At 39.3% G+C, this 17,664-nt stretch overlaps 1 protein-coding gene across 1 annotated transcript in view; it reads left to right on the plus strand.

Moving 5' to 3' along the window:
- The window catches only part of CC2D1B (coiled-coil and C2 domain containing 1B), a 41,873-nt gene that overhangs the window by 16,940 nt on the left and 7,269 nt on the right, over nt 1-17,664 (plus strand). Inside the window, exons 13-24 of the mRNA XM_007432956.4 lie at nt 159-295; nt 806-1,001; nt 2,090-2,262; nt 3,362-3,487; nt 4,674-4,732; nt 6,719-6,835; nt 7,254-7,327; nt 8,142-8,200; nt 10,716-10,767; nt 11,747-11,846; nt 16,402-16,492; nt 17,434-17,564. Of these exons, the coding sequence (XP_007433018.1) occupies nt 159-295; nt 806-1,001; nt 2,090-2,262; nt 3,362-3,487; nt 4,674-4,732; nt 6,719-6,835; nt 7,254-7,327; nt 8,142-8,200; nt 10,716-10,767; nt 11,747-11,846; nt 16,402-16,492; nt 17,434-17,553 (1,304 nt within the window). The 3' untranslated portion in view covers nt 17,554-17,564. The remainder of the gene's footprint in view (nt 1-158; nt 296-805; nt 1,002-2,089; nt 2,263-3,361; nt 3,488-4,673; nt 4,733-6,718; nt 6,836-7,253; nt 7,328-8,141; nt 8,201-10,715; nt 10,768-11,746; nt 11,847-16,401; nt 16,493-17,433; nt 17,565-17,664) is intronic.

Genomic DNA, 17,664 nt, shown 5'->3' on the forward strand with positions numbered 1-17,664 from the left:
GGCTATTATTGTAGCCCACAGACTCTAGGATCTTGAAACTTTTGAATACAAGTAAAATGTTAAATCCTTTCCCTTTTAAAATCTTGAATTCCTTACATGTGTGTAGTTTGTGTGTCTGCCTTCCATTATTTTGAGACTTGTTTGTTGTATTTCTTTAGGATTTCCTCCAATTCCTGGAATGGCTCCTATAGATGGTGATGGCACAGTTGCTGGAATGTTGGAAAATGCTAACAAATTGGTTAAGATGGAAGAGGAGGAAGAGACAACCAATGACAAAGATCATGATGGTGATGAGGTATATTACTAAAATAAATATGAGCTTAATCCTGTATTTCTTTTGGTGACCTATTGATACAGATTTCTGTTTTGACTTAGGACATACAGTATCATGAAAACTGCTTGTGCTGATTTAAGGCTGAATATTACTCTTCCCTTGGCAATGTCAGTTAATTAAGACGTCGTGTTTGAGTACCGGTTACTAGTTCTTCATCTCATCAACCCCATGCTGCACAATGGAGTACTCTAAATCCAGCCTTCCCCATTCTGATGCCCTCCAAAATTCCCAGCCAATATACATTTGGGAATTTTGGAAATTATAGTCCAGTCTTTGTGGAAAGCCTAAACTGGAGAAGGCTGCGTTCAGTTGTTTTCTTAAAAGGCCATCCTTTTAGGGATGAGGCCTTTCCTTTTTGGACAACCCCAGAGCAGACACTTCCTGTAATGGGGTCTGTTTGTTCACTATTGGTCACCTTCCTATATCTAGCTTTCATACACATGGCTTTTGATTTCTGTTTTGTTTCTGTAGGGTGAGTCTTCCACACAGGCTCCAGCTGCCAAAAAGCCCACCGAGCTACCTAGGAGACCTGTGCAAATTGTTCAGCCACTAGTGGCGCCATCTACTGTAATCCAGGAAGAACCCACTTCAGAGAAAGATAATTCTCTGTCCATCCCTGGAACAGCACCAGTGACATCTACATCTGTTGAGCACCTCCCTTCAGCTGGTAAGGTTTGCAGAGATAGCTGACTGTCCATCAGTTGTATTTTTATTGTTTACACAATATTGTGATAATAAGAACAACTCTGTTGTATTAGACCAAATGGGCAGTTTGAGTCTCCATTCCACATGTGACCCTCAGCCCCTTTTCTTTGTAGCCCTGGAGCCATTTCAATTACAACTGGTGCGTTTTCCCACAATTTTTGAGGTGAGAAGCATACAAAAATTATGGTGGATGCCCTGAAACAGATATAATATACAGTGGTACCTCGGGTTATGATCTTAATCCGTTCTGTGACTCTGGTCGCAACCCGATTTGGTCGCAACCCGAAGCAAACTTTCCCATAAGGTTCAATGTAATTACTGTTAATCCGTTCCGGCGTCCGCAGACTACGCGTCAGGGGTGGAAAAACAGCCGCGGACCATGCAGCAGGGCGGAAAAACGGCCGCGGACCATGTGGAACGGGCGGAAAATGGCCGCAGACCACGTGTCACGGCAGAAAATGGCCGCGGATCCAGTTCGTAACCCGAGGTAAATTTTTGCGGCCGTAGCTGGTCGCAACCCGAAAAGTTCGTTAGCAGAGGTGTTCGTAACCTGAGGTACCACTGTAGTTTCAGAAGTTTAGAGAAGGGAAAAAGAGGAAAAAACCCAGAAAATTGTAGTACACCCCAACCTGCATCATTGTCAGACCTGCTGCAGATTCTCAGGAACCAAAAGGTGGTCCACCCCTGCTTTTTTCCAGGCAGATGCTTTAGGAAAGCTCAGAGCCAAGGCCCAAAGATAGTTACCCTTCTTCAATCTCTGAATCTGGAGGTTCTTTCTAGGAATTACATTCAAGAAAACAGAATGGGTAAAAGACACCTTAGCAGAAAATGTACTTGGGTGTTTTGAGTTATTTGTCAACTTCCATCAGCATAAAGATGAAATTACTCACACACTTGTGCGGTGTACTCTCAATGCCTTTTTGTACTATTGTATTTGATCTTTTATGTGTATTTGCCTATGAGATAAAAACAAAAGCATGAAAGCCTGCTGGTTGGGTCACGTAGGCATCTGAAACATTTTTTAAACTGAGCTTTTTTGTTTCCTTTCAGCCAAAGAGCATCTTGAATTTCTAGAGAATAGAAAGAAACAATACCTCAAGGCTGCAGTTCAGGCAAAGAAGAAAAATGATCTTGAACAAGCCAAGGCCTACCTGAGAACAGCCAAGAGTTTAGATCCAAAAATTGAGATGGCAAAAAATGGCAAATCAGTTGATATTTCAAAGGTTAGCAAGACTGGCATATTTTGAGTGTGTCTTTGTGTATGTGTGTTCATATGTACAGTATATTCACCAATAAGAAGGAAAGATGGTCTCTTGAGGTTGGGGCAAGTGAAATATTTGTACTATCTACCTGCCCAGCTGTTTTCCTCTCACCAATCTTGAATTATAGGAACCTTTTTATTTAACATTCAGTGGGAGATATTTTATAGTTTTCTTCATGTAATTTATTACTCATAGAAACATGTTTGAATCAGTTAAACTGGGTGGTGGGGTGGGAAGAGAGATACTTTAGTGGTTGCATTCTTATATAATTCAGAGGGTTTTTAAGCCATGGTTTCTTGAAAAATCAATAATGTGCAAGTTCTCACATTGAATGTACAGTGATATAGATACAAAGTGGGTCCAAAACATTTTGGGCTGAGGACATAAAGGATAATATAACATCCCTTTCCACACACAGGACCCAACCTGGATGATAGTTGAATATTGCTTCACAATTGCTAATAGAAAGGTGTTATCCACGAAATCTTAGGAAAAGATGGGTCAGGCTGCATAGCATCTACAACTCAATCTTTCAGTATCTTACTGTTACAATTCTCTCTCCATCATTTACTGCTTGAGGCAGTGGCTTCACTTTTACCCTGCATATTTCAGCCTGAGGGGGCTGTACAATTTGTTCTGGAATCTTCTTCCTTGATGCATTGGCATTATTGATGACAATCATTATGGTAGTATCAGTGCTTAGCATGATGCTAAAAAGCAATCAGAAGGATCACACAGCTGAAGAAATGATAACGTTTAGAGTTCCTGACAGCCCAAATTACCAGGGTTCTGTCAGCATTCTCATAGATGGATCACTGCCCTTTGAAAGCAATTCAGTGTGATGTAGTATCACATCCTGTTACTGCCTGCAAGCCCAAGAAAACAGATATATTGTACCCCCGTGAGCCCTTGAGATCAAACATTGCATTCTAAGAGAAGTATTCTGTTGCCCTTTTCTCATTTTCTCTCCAGTCTTTCAATCTCCTATGAATGGCGTTTCTTTGTCTCAGCAACAGTTTTTCCAGGGAATCTCTGACATGTTCTGTGTTCTGCTGTATAGCTGCCTTCGCCTCCTACGGATGATGAGGGTGACTTTATTTTCATACATCATGAAGATGTCAGACTTTCTCAGAAAGTAGAAGAGGTTTACATTCAGCTCATCAATCTACTGAAAGACCAGCATGAGGTAGGTGGAGGTGGTCTAAACCATAGTTCATTAGCAAGTCTTTGGGAGTCACAGTCGCATACTTTCTTCCCCGCTCCCTTCCAGCCAGTACAGCAAAAAGGCATCATTCAGAGGGATTCCAGGCTTCTTCTTTACATACGGCTTTGCTTTGGAACACTTTTTGGTTTAATTCAGGAGTGCACAATTTGTGCCAGTTGAAAGGCTGCACCAGACTAACCATCTTGAGGGCTGCATTCCAAAAGTAGGTTGGATTCTATAGGTACCACCTCTGTTGACCCTTAATTTTTTAAAATTTAAAAAATGCAACTTAAAAACAAAAGGCTGAAATCATTCACCCCACAAAAAATTTGGCCTGAGCTCTGGGGGCTGCAAAAGGATGCTGTGGGTCTATGCTTTTTGCACCCCTGATTTAAATTTTGGCTTGTTTGAACAAGCCAGAATCACCAAGGTTGTTGAACCTGGCTTTTTACAAACTACAGTTCCAATGAATCAAGATTCACTCAAGTTGGCAGGGTTTTTTTTTAAGGGAAGTTTCTGTTTCCCAATCTCTAACCATGTCTGAAAAAGAAAGAATGTGAAGCATGTGATTATGAGGGTGTACTGCTCATGCACATAGTGCCGAACTATGTTTTAGCATTATGTCTGAAATGACCCATGCTGCTCTCTGCTGATGATTGGAATTCTGTCATCCACTGAGAAACTACAGCCCATTTCAGTGAATTGATTTTTCTCCCCTCACTCTCCTTCACCTCTTCTGTATTCATTTGTTCTCATTTAATTGTAGGGCAAATGGAGCTAGGCCTCCTTTGGGGAAAGAGGGACTTTACAAATTTCTAGAGACAGATAAAGGCCTAATCAGATGCTTCACCCTCCCTCACCAGCCAAGATGCAAGTAGATTAAATACCACCCAGTGGCACAGCATCTTCCTTTCTCCACATTTCATTCATACCCGTAACTGCCTCACGATCTCAGAGTAATCTGAGGGAGCTAAAAGGATTGGGATTGGGGTTTTGTGCATTTGTTTAGCTTCTCTTGCAAGCAGGTAGAAACAACTAGGTACAGTCAAGCAACATGTAGCGCTCTGATTGCTTGATTATAATAAACCAGAATTCTGCCCATCAGACTGGTCAATGCTGTGTTTCCTTTTAAATAATTTTAAACATTTGTTCTACTTTCCATTGATAGAAATGTATGCAGTATTCCAAACAATTTATGCATCTGGGAAATGTAACTGAAACTTCAAGGTAGGTTTGCAGTTCAAGATATGTTGTTGTATTTAGTAACGTTCAAAATCTGGGGCTTAATGCAAATGTAATCTGGGGGATCTTGCAGTAGATTTTCCTTTCTTGTTCTAAGTTTTACTTTCAGTTGTTTGGAAGAAAGCTGTTTCTTCTGCCTTGGTATCTGAAGCTTAGGGGAATTTGTTTGGTATGTTTTGTACATTACTGGCCATAGCATTTGGCATGTTAGTCTGGATTTGTAGTTACATTTGTACAAGTCTTCTACGCGTACTGGAAGTTTGAGGAGTTGTAGTCCCAACCTGTCTGCGAGGCACAGCTAGTAATGGAGATTAAGGGAGTGGACTTGATATTCTCTGAGGTTCTTTACATGCTTGCAGATACGTTTTGTCATGTAATCTTTCCATGTCACAAGAGGCCAGGTGAGCACTGGGAACTCTCCTTCTGGAAGTAGTCTTTTTCCTCTTGTATCTTCAACAGATACATGTTAGCAGAAAGTCAGCAGGTAAGACCTTTGCTGCAGTACTGAAAGCCCTCAATGCTCATGATCTGTGCAAATCTGCCAGGAGAAAAATGCCTGATAACTCTGCTTACACTAAGACACATCCCAAACTAGACACTGGTAGTGTCCCACTTCTGATCTAGTTAAAATGTCTGGTCTTAGAGCTATAATTTAATGTAAAACTATTTCAAAATCTAAGTTCCCCGATGATGTTGGGCTATAATTAGCATCTTTCTCAGTGTGTTCAGGAATGATGGGAACTATAGCCCAATGTCATCTGAAGATTTCTAAGGGGAAGTGGTTGGTTTAAAGCAGTGTTTTTCAAACTTGGCAACTTTAAGATGTGTGGAAGTTGCCAAGTTTGAAAAACACTGCTTTAAAGAAATGTTAATAGGATAATAAACTAAATCTTCACTTTGGGCTTAGTCCAAATTGCATATGAATAAAAACACTCGTTCTTAAGCAAAATCATCCTCCCTTTGTTTCAGCCAATGATGTTCATATGCTTTAGCTGTTATATTTTTTTAAAAAGGTATTCCTTTCTGCTGAGAAAAGGAGGAAATGCTACTTAAGATGATGTTAGTTCTCTGCTGTTTTTTTTTAATACTTGTATTAAAAATGGTTTCTTTAAAATAAACTACCCAATTAATTACAACCCTGTTTAATTAATCTACCAGATAAATGAAATGTTGTAGCCTATTTAAAATGTATTTAATGGCCATGTGTTATTCCATAAATATAGAAGTAATTTTAATGTGTCTTATTAAACTTATGCGTAATAGGAAATTTGATTTGAAGCAAATTGCACAATTTTGCAGAGCAGTCTCATGCCCTGTGCTTGTTGAAAAATGGCCCTATCAATAATGTCCTGTGTTGTGGAATATCCCAAGTGAAATGTTGCAGCTATTTAAAATGTATTTAATGGTCATGTATTATTCCATAAATATAGAAGTAACTTTAATAAGTATCATATGCACATTGCTTTTCTAGATTCGTAGCATCTGCATTCTGTATAAATCAGTGTTTTTCAAACTTGGCAACTTTAAGATGTGTAGACTTCAACTCCCAGAACTAACTAACTAACTGACTGACTGACTGACTGACTGACTGACTGACTGACTGACTGACTGACTGTCTGTCTGTCTGTCTGTCTGTCTATCTATCTATCTATCTATCTATCTATCTATCTATCTATCTATCTATCTATCTATCTATCTATCTATTATAGAGAGAATTGGGCTTAAATGGTTGACTTTCAAATCCATCAGTAATAGAAGCTGAGTCACTTTGATCATTATTCATCACCCTTGATACCATCACTTTTAGTTTCAGTCAACAGCCAGGATCTTATTTGAAGTGGTATCCAGGAATTTAGCAGTTGGGAATTGCATGCTTATCAATACATGCCAGGAAATAAAGGCTGTTCCAAAATGTACTTTCCCGGTTTGTTATCCTTACTGTATGTCCCATTTCCTTACTTCGTATTTCAGGTTTGAAAAACTAGCTCAGCATTGTAAAAAGGATCTGGAGATCTTACAGCTCTCACAGAAGCAGGGGTTGGATCCCCCAAGCCATCACTTTGAAGAGCGAACCTTTAAAATTGTAAGGTATGGACAGCCAAGGGCTGATCTGTGAGCAGTGATAAGATTGCAAATCTCTTGTTCACACATCTTGATGAACTTTATGAATCCCTTCTGAACAATTTGGGAGTAAACAGTCTAGAATTCTTTGGACTTCTGTACTGGCATTTCTAAATCTTAAAGCTGCTTTTTTCTAACTATCCATTTCAGAACAGAATGAAACATTACAAGAAATTATGTAGCTGCCAACTAAAATGGGAATACATGTTGAGTCCAAGTCCTTCTTTTTTCAACACTCTCCCTGCAATTCTGCTTAACTTGTCCATATCATGTTATGTTTTTCTCTATAATTTGGATTTCTGCACCTCTGTTACACTTGGTTTTGAAAACTTTGGGTAAATAAGAAAGTGGAGTCATTCATATATTCTTTTAACTTTCCTTGTAGAATATTTTCAGAACTCAGTAGCACTGAAATGCATCTCATTGTTGTCAGAGGAATCAATCTACCAGCTCCAGCAGGTAATTCACAGCCAACATGTAATTTTTGGGAACTGTTCTTCTCTTTTAAGTTTGCCCCATTTGTTTTTAAACCTCTGAATTTCAGGTTCAAGAATTCCTAGCTCTGTTTACAGAATGCTTCTTGCCAATTTTATATTTCTGTTTAAACTAAAAGTCAGCTTTAGGAAACTGGTGGGCTTTCAAACAGCATGGTGGGGTGAGGGGGGCTTCAGGAAGAAAGAGAAATAAGCAAAGAGTGCCTTTTCACTTCTACCAATGGGGGGGTTCTCCTGCACTGGCTTCCCTTCAACAACATCAGACTGCAAGAAAGTTGAATATTAAGGTGCTGAATATTAAATTGTTCCTGCTTGGGTGACTTCTAAATTCTCTTGTGGGTTTGAAGAACTGTAGTAATAGCTAATGTTCTGAAAGCCCTGTTCAAACTTTTTTCTCCTCTCTCAAAAAGTTGGTCTTCCAGGAATTGGGTGTGATATAATTATTGCAGTGGGACTACTTTACAAAGATAATGTTAAAATATGCACAAATGCAGTATCTTACATTGGGCTGCATTGAACAGAACATCTGAAATCTACTAAAGTGGATCAGAGCCAGCCACTGCAAATGTGGCTTATAGTTATTGCTTCTATCAGGTATGCAGCCGAGAGAGCTAGAACTCGATCTCATGTAATCTGTAAAAGTGGGGCTTAAAATTTTGCAAATGATTTGCAATGTAACCAGCAGCATCCTTAATAGTCCACTAATTATTATTTTCTGTGAGATTGCTGATGGCACGAAGAAGCTTATACTTTACAGCTAGTTTATTCTTTTTACTCAGGTGTGGCGCCTAATGATTTGGATGCATTTGTGAAATGTGAGTTTCATTATCCTAACACAGTAAGTATGCATCAAGCTTGTGATCTCTCTTAACTTCTGGAGTACTTATTACATGCCAAATTTGAGAAGTGCTTCTTAGTGTTACCGTATTTTTCCGTCAATAAGACGCCCCCATGTACAAGACGACCCCCACTTTTCCAACCCAAAATTAAGAAATCAATATTTTAAAGAGAGTGCAGAACACATTTTTATTTAGTAATTAGTTAACATTGACCTGATACACTCGGTGGGAGGAGGTCCAAACCATCTCTCTGCAGCTCTATTTCCAGGCTCTTTTGCTTAACTGATTACATTCAAGCACGAGTGAAACTGCCGATAGCTTGTCTCTGCAATCAGCCTTCCTCTAATTGGTTTGTTCAGCATCAGCTGACGTCAGTTACATCAGGCTCGTGATTGGAGGAAGTATGTTTGGGAGACAAGCTATTTCACTCGTGATTGGAGGCTAGCAACAGGAGGAAGCCTGTCTGCAGAGACAAAGTATGGGCAGTTTTGCAACCGCGCAGTTCTCTCCTCGGCTGACTTCCTTGAATAAGACGCCCTTCAATTTTTAGCATAAGGATTTTAGAAAAAAGTATTGTCTTATAGTCGGAAAAATACGGTACTTTGTTTTTTCTAGATGTTCAGTTATCAGCATCCTGGAGCGTTAGTATAAGTAGTATATATGAATTCATACTTTTCTCCTCCACAGCCTGACTACAGGAGGTAGTGCTGATGAGAGGAGAGAAACAGAGGACAATCTGTCAAACACAGGAACTTTGGAGATGCCATACTCTAGTTTCTCATATTTGTGATTGATAATATATATTTATTTTCCTTAGCACTTAAAGCACCACATTGTCTCATTAATCCTCGTAACAGTTCTGTTCAGTACATGAGAAATATCATATCCAGATTACAGAAGAAAACTGAGAGAATACTGAGTAAGATTTGGGAAGACACAAACAGTTTTCTATATCAATGGGGAAACTGAGAAAAGGAAAGAAAACTGAAAAAAAGAGAAGTAGAGGGACTACTCATGGTGCAAAGAAAGAATGTTATAGGATGCAGCAAAAAAAAAAAAAAAGTAGTAGACCAAGCTAATAAGCCAAGTGATGCTGTCAAGGAACTTTCTCAGGGTCTGGAGGTTGTAGGGGCCTGGAGAGGAAGGAAGAGTGAGTGGTATAGATTCCAGGACCTTCCAGATTGGAGAACTTGCCATTTTGGCTCTGAATGGGGGAGCATTCTCCCAGTTAGAGCTGATACACAATCAGCCAGGTGGAGGCTCCTAGATTCTCCGTTTCTGCTTGAGGAGCAGGTAACAGCCATGGCTAGGAGGGCCTTTACACAGCTCCAATTGTATGCTGGTTGTGCCTGTTCCTAGATCACGAGTCCTTGCTCACTGTCACGCATGCTTGGGTCACCTCCTGTTTGGATTGTTGCAGTCCATTCTGCACTCTGTAGACAGATCTCTTGGAAGCTGCAGCTAATCCAGAATGCAGCAGCTTGGGAAGTTATGGGCATGCCACAGCATGCTCATGTAACACCTCTGCTTTGTGTGCTGCGCTGGTTGCCAGTAGGCTTCCTGGTGCAATTCAAGTGCTAGCTTTCACCTTGAAAACCACTCAGAAATTGTAGGCGGTCCAACACGGATACTTATGGGTATCCCTTGGTTCATCCACATAACACCTCTACGCTACAAGTTGTTGTAGCTCTTAGTGGGCTTTCGTGGGCTGTGGGCTGGGTTATTTACCAGAATGTCTGTCTGCAGTTATTCCTACACGTTCCATGGGGTCTGGGAGGGTAGGCATGCTCCAGATTCCTACTATTTACAAATGCAATCTAAGGGACCCAAGAACCATATATTTCATGGTAGAATCACTTAGTCCAGCCAGAATATTCCATGCTTTCTTTTGATTTCAAATGTGAGAAAACCAATAAGGGTGAAGTGTGGCTAATGTTCAATAGCTTCCATCCCTTCGTTGGTTTTTGGTTAAGACAGACTGGAAGTTTTTAGTCAGCACTGGGTTATGAGAAGCTCTTGCCAATTCACAGGTCACTGCTTTTAGGGTTTTTTTTTTATCTGTTCTTTTTATACCTCATGTTGGCCCTGGAACATAACCGGGGCTAAGCTTTATAAAACAGGGCATGTATCAAAAAGCCAAGAAGAAGGCATTATTTCCTTCTTCTGATAACTCTTCACATCTTACTAATGGAGTCATTTTGTTAAAGACCAATCATTCAAAATGTTTCCATTCTTAAAAATAAGGATGGCAAATCCATTGGAAAAGTAATTTCTTGTTTGAATCATAGCAAAAGTTGTCCGCTTGATCCAGTGCTTTCATTAGAACTTACTTATTTTTTAATCTCCATATTTTTCTATTTAAAGTTTTGCATTTTATTGTATCTTCAGTGACTTACAACTGTGGTTCATTTTTCCAAAATGAACATATTAAATCTTTGAAATCTTACATATTGATGTAGGTTAGTTTAGTTGCTTCTTAAATAAATATTTTCATATTTATTTTTCCAATACTAGGAGCAAGCTCAGAAAAGCAAAACATCAGTGGTTAAAAATACCAACTGCCCAGGTACGTGCATTGGGTTTTCTTTTACATTTGGTGAAAAGCAGTACCTTCTGATGGACGGCTGTTTCAGAACCAGAGTGAAAGAGAGAGTTCTGTTTTTCATGCAGCTCTGTCAACCCAGTATTGTTGACTGCAGCCTTCCCTAACCCTCAATTTTCATTTTAAAATCTGAGCCAAGATCAGGAGACTGCTTGATGGTGGCTTTCAAAAGTCAGAAGCAGAGGTTTAAATGAGATTCTTTTAACTGGAGATCATCCAGCCCCTAGGCCTGGGAACTTGTACTGGGCTATAGGACTCTCGTAGGTCTCCAACCTGCAGTCTGTGTCTTAAGGGTTTAGAACTCTGCATTCTGTCCATTACAAATCCAAGAAGTTCTGAACTGCATTGTAAATTTTCCATATAATTACTTTTAAAAGAAATAAAATAAAAATTTCCCCAACCCCATGATCTCTTCCTGGATCTATGATTCTTACAACTATTCAGCATAAATGTTATAACATATGTGTTAAAAAATTACTTAGATTTATAAAGATCAAAATGATGCCATTCAGTTTGTATTCTAGATGTTTATATGTTCGTGGAATAACAAAATGAAAGTACAGTCTAGAAGTTCAGGGGATTCCCAGATTATATAAGCCCTGATAACTTAACCTTAAGCAATGGGAGCAAAAACAGCAACTGTCATTTTTGTGTATATGCAAAATGGCAGCTGACATTGGATCATACATGAAAACCTGAATGTGGAAATATCAGCCTATGCAAGGATTCCTGAAATGGATCTCTTGTGTAGCCTGGTACTGTCTGTGGAAGTGTAATATTGTTTAAGTTGCAGAACTGAACTAAGGTCATAGTCATTACATATAAAGTGGGAAAATATCTATTCCTTTTGCACCACTGGCTACATGTTCTGCTGGAAATTTGAATGAGTTCAGGTGCTCTTAACTGTTCCGGGTATTTTATGCATCTTTCGTTGTGCTTGTAGAATATAATCAGCTATTCAAGTTGAACATTAATCGAAATCACAGAGGTTTCCGAAGAGCAATTCAAACCAAAGGAATCAAATTTGAGATTTTTCACAAAGGGTAAGCGTTCAAGCCCAGGGGATGGCAATTCAGTTTGTTGCATGAAACAGAACCACAATGTTCTGTTTGAGAAAGAGGGGACACATTCTATGATTCTAATGACTTTTGGAAGCTTAGAACTATAATTTCTAATTTGCATAAATATAGCAATGGGCATTTTGATACTTTTGGTGGCAGTTGGTATGTTTTTCTGAGACCTCTCACCATATACAATCAGGAAGAAATGGGGGGTTGCAAAGATGATGATTACGATGGTAATAATTTTATTAAATGTATATGCTGCCTGACTCCCAGCAATTTCCTGCAGCAACTAATATTTCCTTCAAATAATTGTAGCACTTTTTAATGCTAGGGCCTGGGTTTTTGTTAAGAAAATAAATTTTATTTTAAAATGGGAAGCTAGTGTGCTGCAGAGCTCTATTGTCAGGCATAATCAGTAAAGTTTTTGGGTCTCACATAGACCTCAGAAGCGTATGGAGTTCATTGTTTTAGCTGGCAGCATGCCCACTTTCCCAGAAAAAAAGGCCAGGTTGAGAAGAAGTGGTAGAGCACATCTAGGGAAGCTAAAGGAATTTTGCAGCTGTTTTGTGACAGTACCTGTAACATGCTGTTATGTTCTAAATGTACCCACCAACCCACCACATTGCAGGATCTATCAAGAACATAGTTGATTTTTTAGATGTTTGCCGTACTGTATTTGAAAATTTGACCCAAATGGTTATCTGTAGAAAAACCATATAGATGTCAATATAGTCTACTGATCTATTGTTTTATTGTTGTATTTTTCTTACTGTTTTGAACCGCCTTGTCAGGGTGGATGGATGGATAGAAATATAATTAAATTTATTAGACTTTTGTACTTCTATGTCTTTATACAAATCTAAAGGATGGTATTTAAATAATTTCACAAACCATAAAGCTTCTTCCTGTGTTTTGCTCTGTTCCAATGGTGAAGAAATGGCTTAATCCAGCCCCTGATTTCACTTGTCAGGTAGGATGACATCAGGCAGGGGGGCTGCTTGACAGTGTCAACCAATTAAGTACCATCCCTTGGCACTATCCATTTCCTCATGCTGGAGAAGACAGGGACTTCAAAAGTTGTTAGTCTTTCCCTTCTCCATTTCGGAAGGGGCTGAGGTCAGTGAAGCTGCAGGAGCTGAATTTATCCAGCTTCACTCACATGACATTTTTCCCCTGAAGAAGAATGTGATGCTGATGAAGCACAGCAGCTTTCCCCATAAGGGAAAAGGTGGGTTATGGGTGACATGGAGCAGGTCCTGCAGGAACTCCAACAGGATTTGTTTGGGAAAGGTAGCTTTGCTGGAAGCCCCACAAGCTGGATACACCAGCTTGGCAGGATCCCCAATCCTTGTTCCCTTGTAAAAACAGAATTATTCTTTACTAAGCACTGAGATGAAGTGCATTCAATGCCTGTAACTCATGAATACTGTACTGCTCCTCAAGCATATATTAGTATCCAGGTAAATACAGAAATTTATATGTCTTTCTTCCAACACTTTTCTCAGTCTTCTTGTTAAACATTTACTTTTGTTTAATTCAGTTAAACTGGTGAATCTGAATGCAACACCCGATGGCAGATTGTGAAATAGGGATATAATATTACTGTTATTTGGGCAAATTGTAATAAGGTCAGTGGCCCTTATATACAGCATCGTCTTCAGCATTCAGTTGCACAAAATTAAAACACATTTAATACTGAAGCATGAGTAGAGCATATCTTAGCCAAGAAGACTTGCTAAATAAAGAATAGTGTATAATAATTGTAAACTGCTGAGGAATATTTAATGTATGCTTCTAGAAGTTATTTCATGGAGGCAAAAAAACAAACAAAAAGAAATACCTCTTCTCTGTTAGGTACATTTTGTTATCTTTGGTCTTAGTACTTTTATGGCTTAGGATAAAAGGAAGCAGTGGCAAAGAACACCATTCCTTTGATCTCCTTATGGGAACGTGCTTCAGAGTTATGTCTTCAAAATGGAACATTGGGAGGATTATTTACTTACATATTTATAAATCACTTTTCACCAATTGTAGAACATTGAAGATGAAGTATAAAAACAAATTGTTAAAGCAAGCTAACCAGATTTGATAGAACTAGTTTTAAAAATTCCTCATTAAAAAAACCACAACTACAGTGTTCTAACTTCCTGTGTGAAGCTCAAAAGGTGAGACCAGTCTAATCTCCCAGGTCAGTATTCTTCTCCAAAAAATTCTGTCCTGGTTGCTCAGGAATCCATGGATCTTTGGTGGAGAGACATACAGCAGGACTTCTGAAGTCTAGATAGCAGGTTCTTTAGAGAGGCCTAGAGGAATTTAGGGATTTCTTGGGAGATATTGCTGTTGTATTACTACAAAGCACACATCAGATAACAAGCAATCTGGCCATATCATTTTCTACCAGCTGTAATGTCTAAGCACCTTTCACAAACTGTTCCATTATAGACCACAATTGGGCTGGGGCAGCTGCAGTTCATGCTGGGCTGTGGCTCAGGGGCTTCCTGCAGCCCCAGAGCTGCATGATTCTGGGGCTGCTTGCTACCCCACAAGGTGGAGTACAGGGCAGCCAAAAGGGCATAGATGGTGGGGAAAGATAAGTGGGTAGGAAGAGTTGAAGCGTCCCTGCAGTTGTAAGTGCGCGCAGGCTGCCAAGTGCCCAAATTTTGATCATGTGACCGCAGGGGTACTGCAACAGCCATAAATTTGGGCACAGGTCGTAAGTCCATTCAGAGCCTTCGTAATTTCAAATACTTGCTGAACGAATGGTTGTAAGTCGAGCACTACCTATACTCCCTAACTTTACATGAAAGAGGGATTGAAAGCTGCTGCTTCTAGATAGCTACATTTGGGCCAAATCACAGTCAAGAATTGTGTATTATTCCTTGAGAGCAAATGGGTGCTTTGCTGGAACTAGAAACATGAGCTAATTTCCAGTGTGAATGCTGGGGGAGCTGGGGAGCCTTAAACTTCTACATGTTATGGCTCCTCTTGACGGAGGGGAAAATGGAAAGCTGTTACCCTTTGCTGCTCCAACACATATCAACAATGGTAACCTGTAACATTACTCCTTTTTTATAAGCCTATTTCAAATGAAAATAATGCCTGCAGGAAGCACAGTGGTATAGTCTCAGTGCTCTTGAAGTTCATAGTCATATTCAGCATTGTTATTTCTGAGTAGCAGGCTTCTCACCTCCACTGTTCTGGAATGTTCTAAAACCTGAGCTTTTTTAATGGATCCACAGCAAGAATTCCATCAAGTATATCAATGTCAGTAACACTACCATATCTCAAAAAATAAATATAGTAAATCCTTGGTTTAACAGACCTCAGTTTAGCAAATTTCAGATAATGGACAAGTATTTTGTTTGGACTCCATCTCCATTTAACCACTGAGGGTATGGCACAAAGAAATTATAGAATATAGGAATTGGAAGTGAAGTCAGGATTAAGATTAGCACTGTTAGTGTAGATTAATCTGGAGGGCAGCAAGAGTGGATGAGTCCAAACTGCGTATAAAAATAGGCTTGTTGTGATGCTTTCAGCCAGCCTTTTGAGAGGCTAAACTTTTATTTCTTCAAATTTGAGAATCGTAAGATTTAGCAAGTGGCAGTGTGGCTCAGGATCAACATTCAGTAGCAATACCAGAGTAATCTAGAGTGAGAGGGAGGTGTAGCTGTTGGATGTGGCAGGGTTGCCCTGTCCTTTGCTGGTGCTGCAGTTGAGTCATCAAAGCCTGTGGTAAAGAGGTTTTCAGAATTAGAGCCAAACCCAGACCTTAATGAGGTTGTTTTGAGGGCTGACACTGAAAAGAGGCTAGTGTGGTGACTCGAAGCACTTATTCCCAAAATGAGGCCCAGCCCAGGATGAATTATTGTCATGTAATTGTAGGATAGAGTTCCAGCAGTGTTCCCAGCACCTGATTGTCTTTGCTTGTACAAAATAGACAGAATCCCTGTTCAGGGTGGGGACTTTCACAGTTTAAGCACTTAAGTGGGGGAGATACCTCGAATGCATTAGGCCAAGAGGGGTTTTGTGGGAAAATGCCTCCCAATGTAAGAAAGAGAGAGAAGAAACATACTAAAGAAAAGAAGCAAAGCCATGAAGCTCTGCTATGTCTCAAGGAAAACAGGCAGAGAATAATCCTTACAGTATATATAACAAAGAAGAACTAAGGTGCTTAACACTAATCTTGAGGGAGTCCAGTCCCAACAAAAAGCCAACGTGTAAAATGGCTCTGCCCAGGCCCCAATCCCCACCGTGAGTGTGTGTGTGTGATGCAAGAATAACTGGCTCATTTCTCTCTCTCCTAGCCCATCTGGCAATAAGCCATGACCATTATTTGTTAGCATAAAACATGCAGTTGATCAGCTTTCTTCTAGTTACCAGTGTTTTATATCCATATTTGACTTCCAAGAAATAAATGAACCAAAGATTTGTGTCATAATTTCATATCCTGAATGACTATAGAATGGTGGTGGTGTTTCCAACCCAGTTGTTAAGGGAGCTTAATTCTGGTTTTGATGATTACCTTTCCCAGGTCCTTTTTCAGGAGTGACAAGCAAGTGGGAGCAGCACATTTGAAACTGGACAAATTGGAATCTGAATGTGAAATTAGAGAGATCATTGAGGTACAATGCCAAGCTTGTTGAACTGAACTATACTAAAGTGATATTTCTTCGTATCATTTTGTATTCTGAAGGTATATTGTAAAACAGTGTACACTTACTGTAATTGATGTTCTGTCCCTGGCAGTTCATTGATGGCATTTTTCCTCCCTCCCTTACATTGTCTTTGCTGTATGCTGGTTCCAAAATATTAGGAGAAGGGGGGTTTCTTTGTGTGGATAGGAAGTTCTATTGAAATTTTCAAATAATATTTGTGTTGAGTGACTTGGTACAATATAAGAATTATGTGCTGGCCAACATAGCTTGCCTTCCCTGATCACCTCCCCTTCTGCACATTTCTGTGCAATCTAAATACATAAGAAGTTCACTCTAGGTCAAATTACAATCCATACTTTTAAAGTTAAAGGTCTGTAGAATTGCATATCTTAATTAATGTAATACATTAGTAGATATTTTGCTGTTTCCAAATAAGCCTTCTGATACGGTTATCTGTTCATAGATCTTAGTAAGAAGGGAAAGCTTGAGCACAAAAAATTATTTGTTTAATAACACTTTTTAAATTTTGATACTAATTTGTCCATGTAACTTGGCACTATTGTTCCTTCTCTATTGTTTAACCGTATGTACGATACTTACATAGTCAAAACTATATCACACAACACACAAATTAGTATTTTCAGCAGACCTAGAATATCTTTTTAAAAAGGCCATGAAGATTAAACATATTTAATGGCTAGAAACGACTGATTGACTGTTGAAAGCAGAGTGGGAAGAGAAATGGAGTGACTCATTTGAATAAAAGAAGAAAACAACCCACAGCGTAGCACATTGTCATAAGTCATACTAAAAATATGCTTAAGTTTTAATGTGTTCAAAGCCAGTTGCACAGATCCTGGAATTTTGTTGTGTTATGTTTCAGTTATGTCTTTCTTCTCTATGTTAAGGTTTTGGACAGTAGGAAGCCTACTGGAGGCAAACTAGAAGTAAAAGTAAGACTTAGGGAGCCACTTACTGGGCAAGATCTTCAGACAATTACAGAAAACTGGCTAGTCCTTGAACACTAGTTCTGCCGAAGGTAGGAACATCTCTTTCCTCTGTAATTCTATAGGTGGCAGAATGATTTCAGTCCAGTCTTTAATTTTGAATCTTGTTTTTCATATGCAGATCTGTAATTT

Source organism: Python bivittatus, unplaced genomic scaffold (genome assembly GCF_059951505.1).
Source record: "Python bivittatus isolate LINGU-HERP-01145 unplaced genomic scaffold, Pbiv_v1 ctg000700_np1212, whole genome shotgun sequence".
Lineage (NCBI taxonomy): Eukaryota > Metazoa > Chordata > Lepidosauria > Squamata > Pythonidae > Python > Python bivittatus.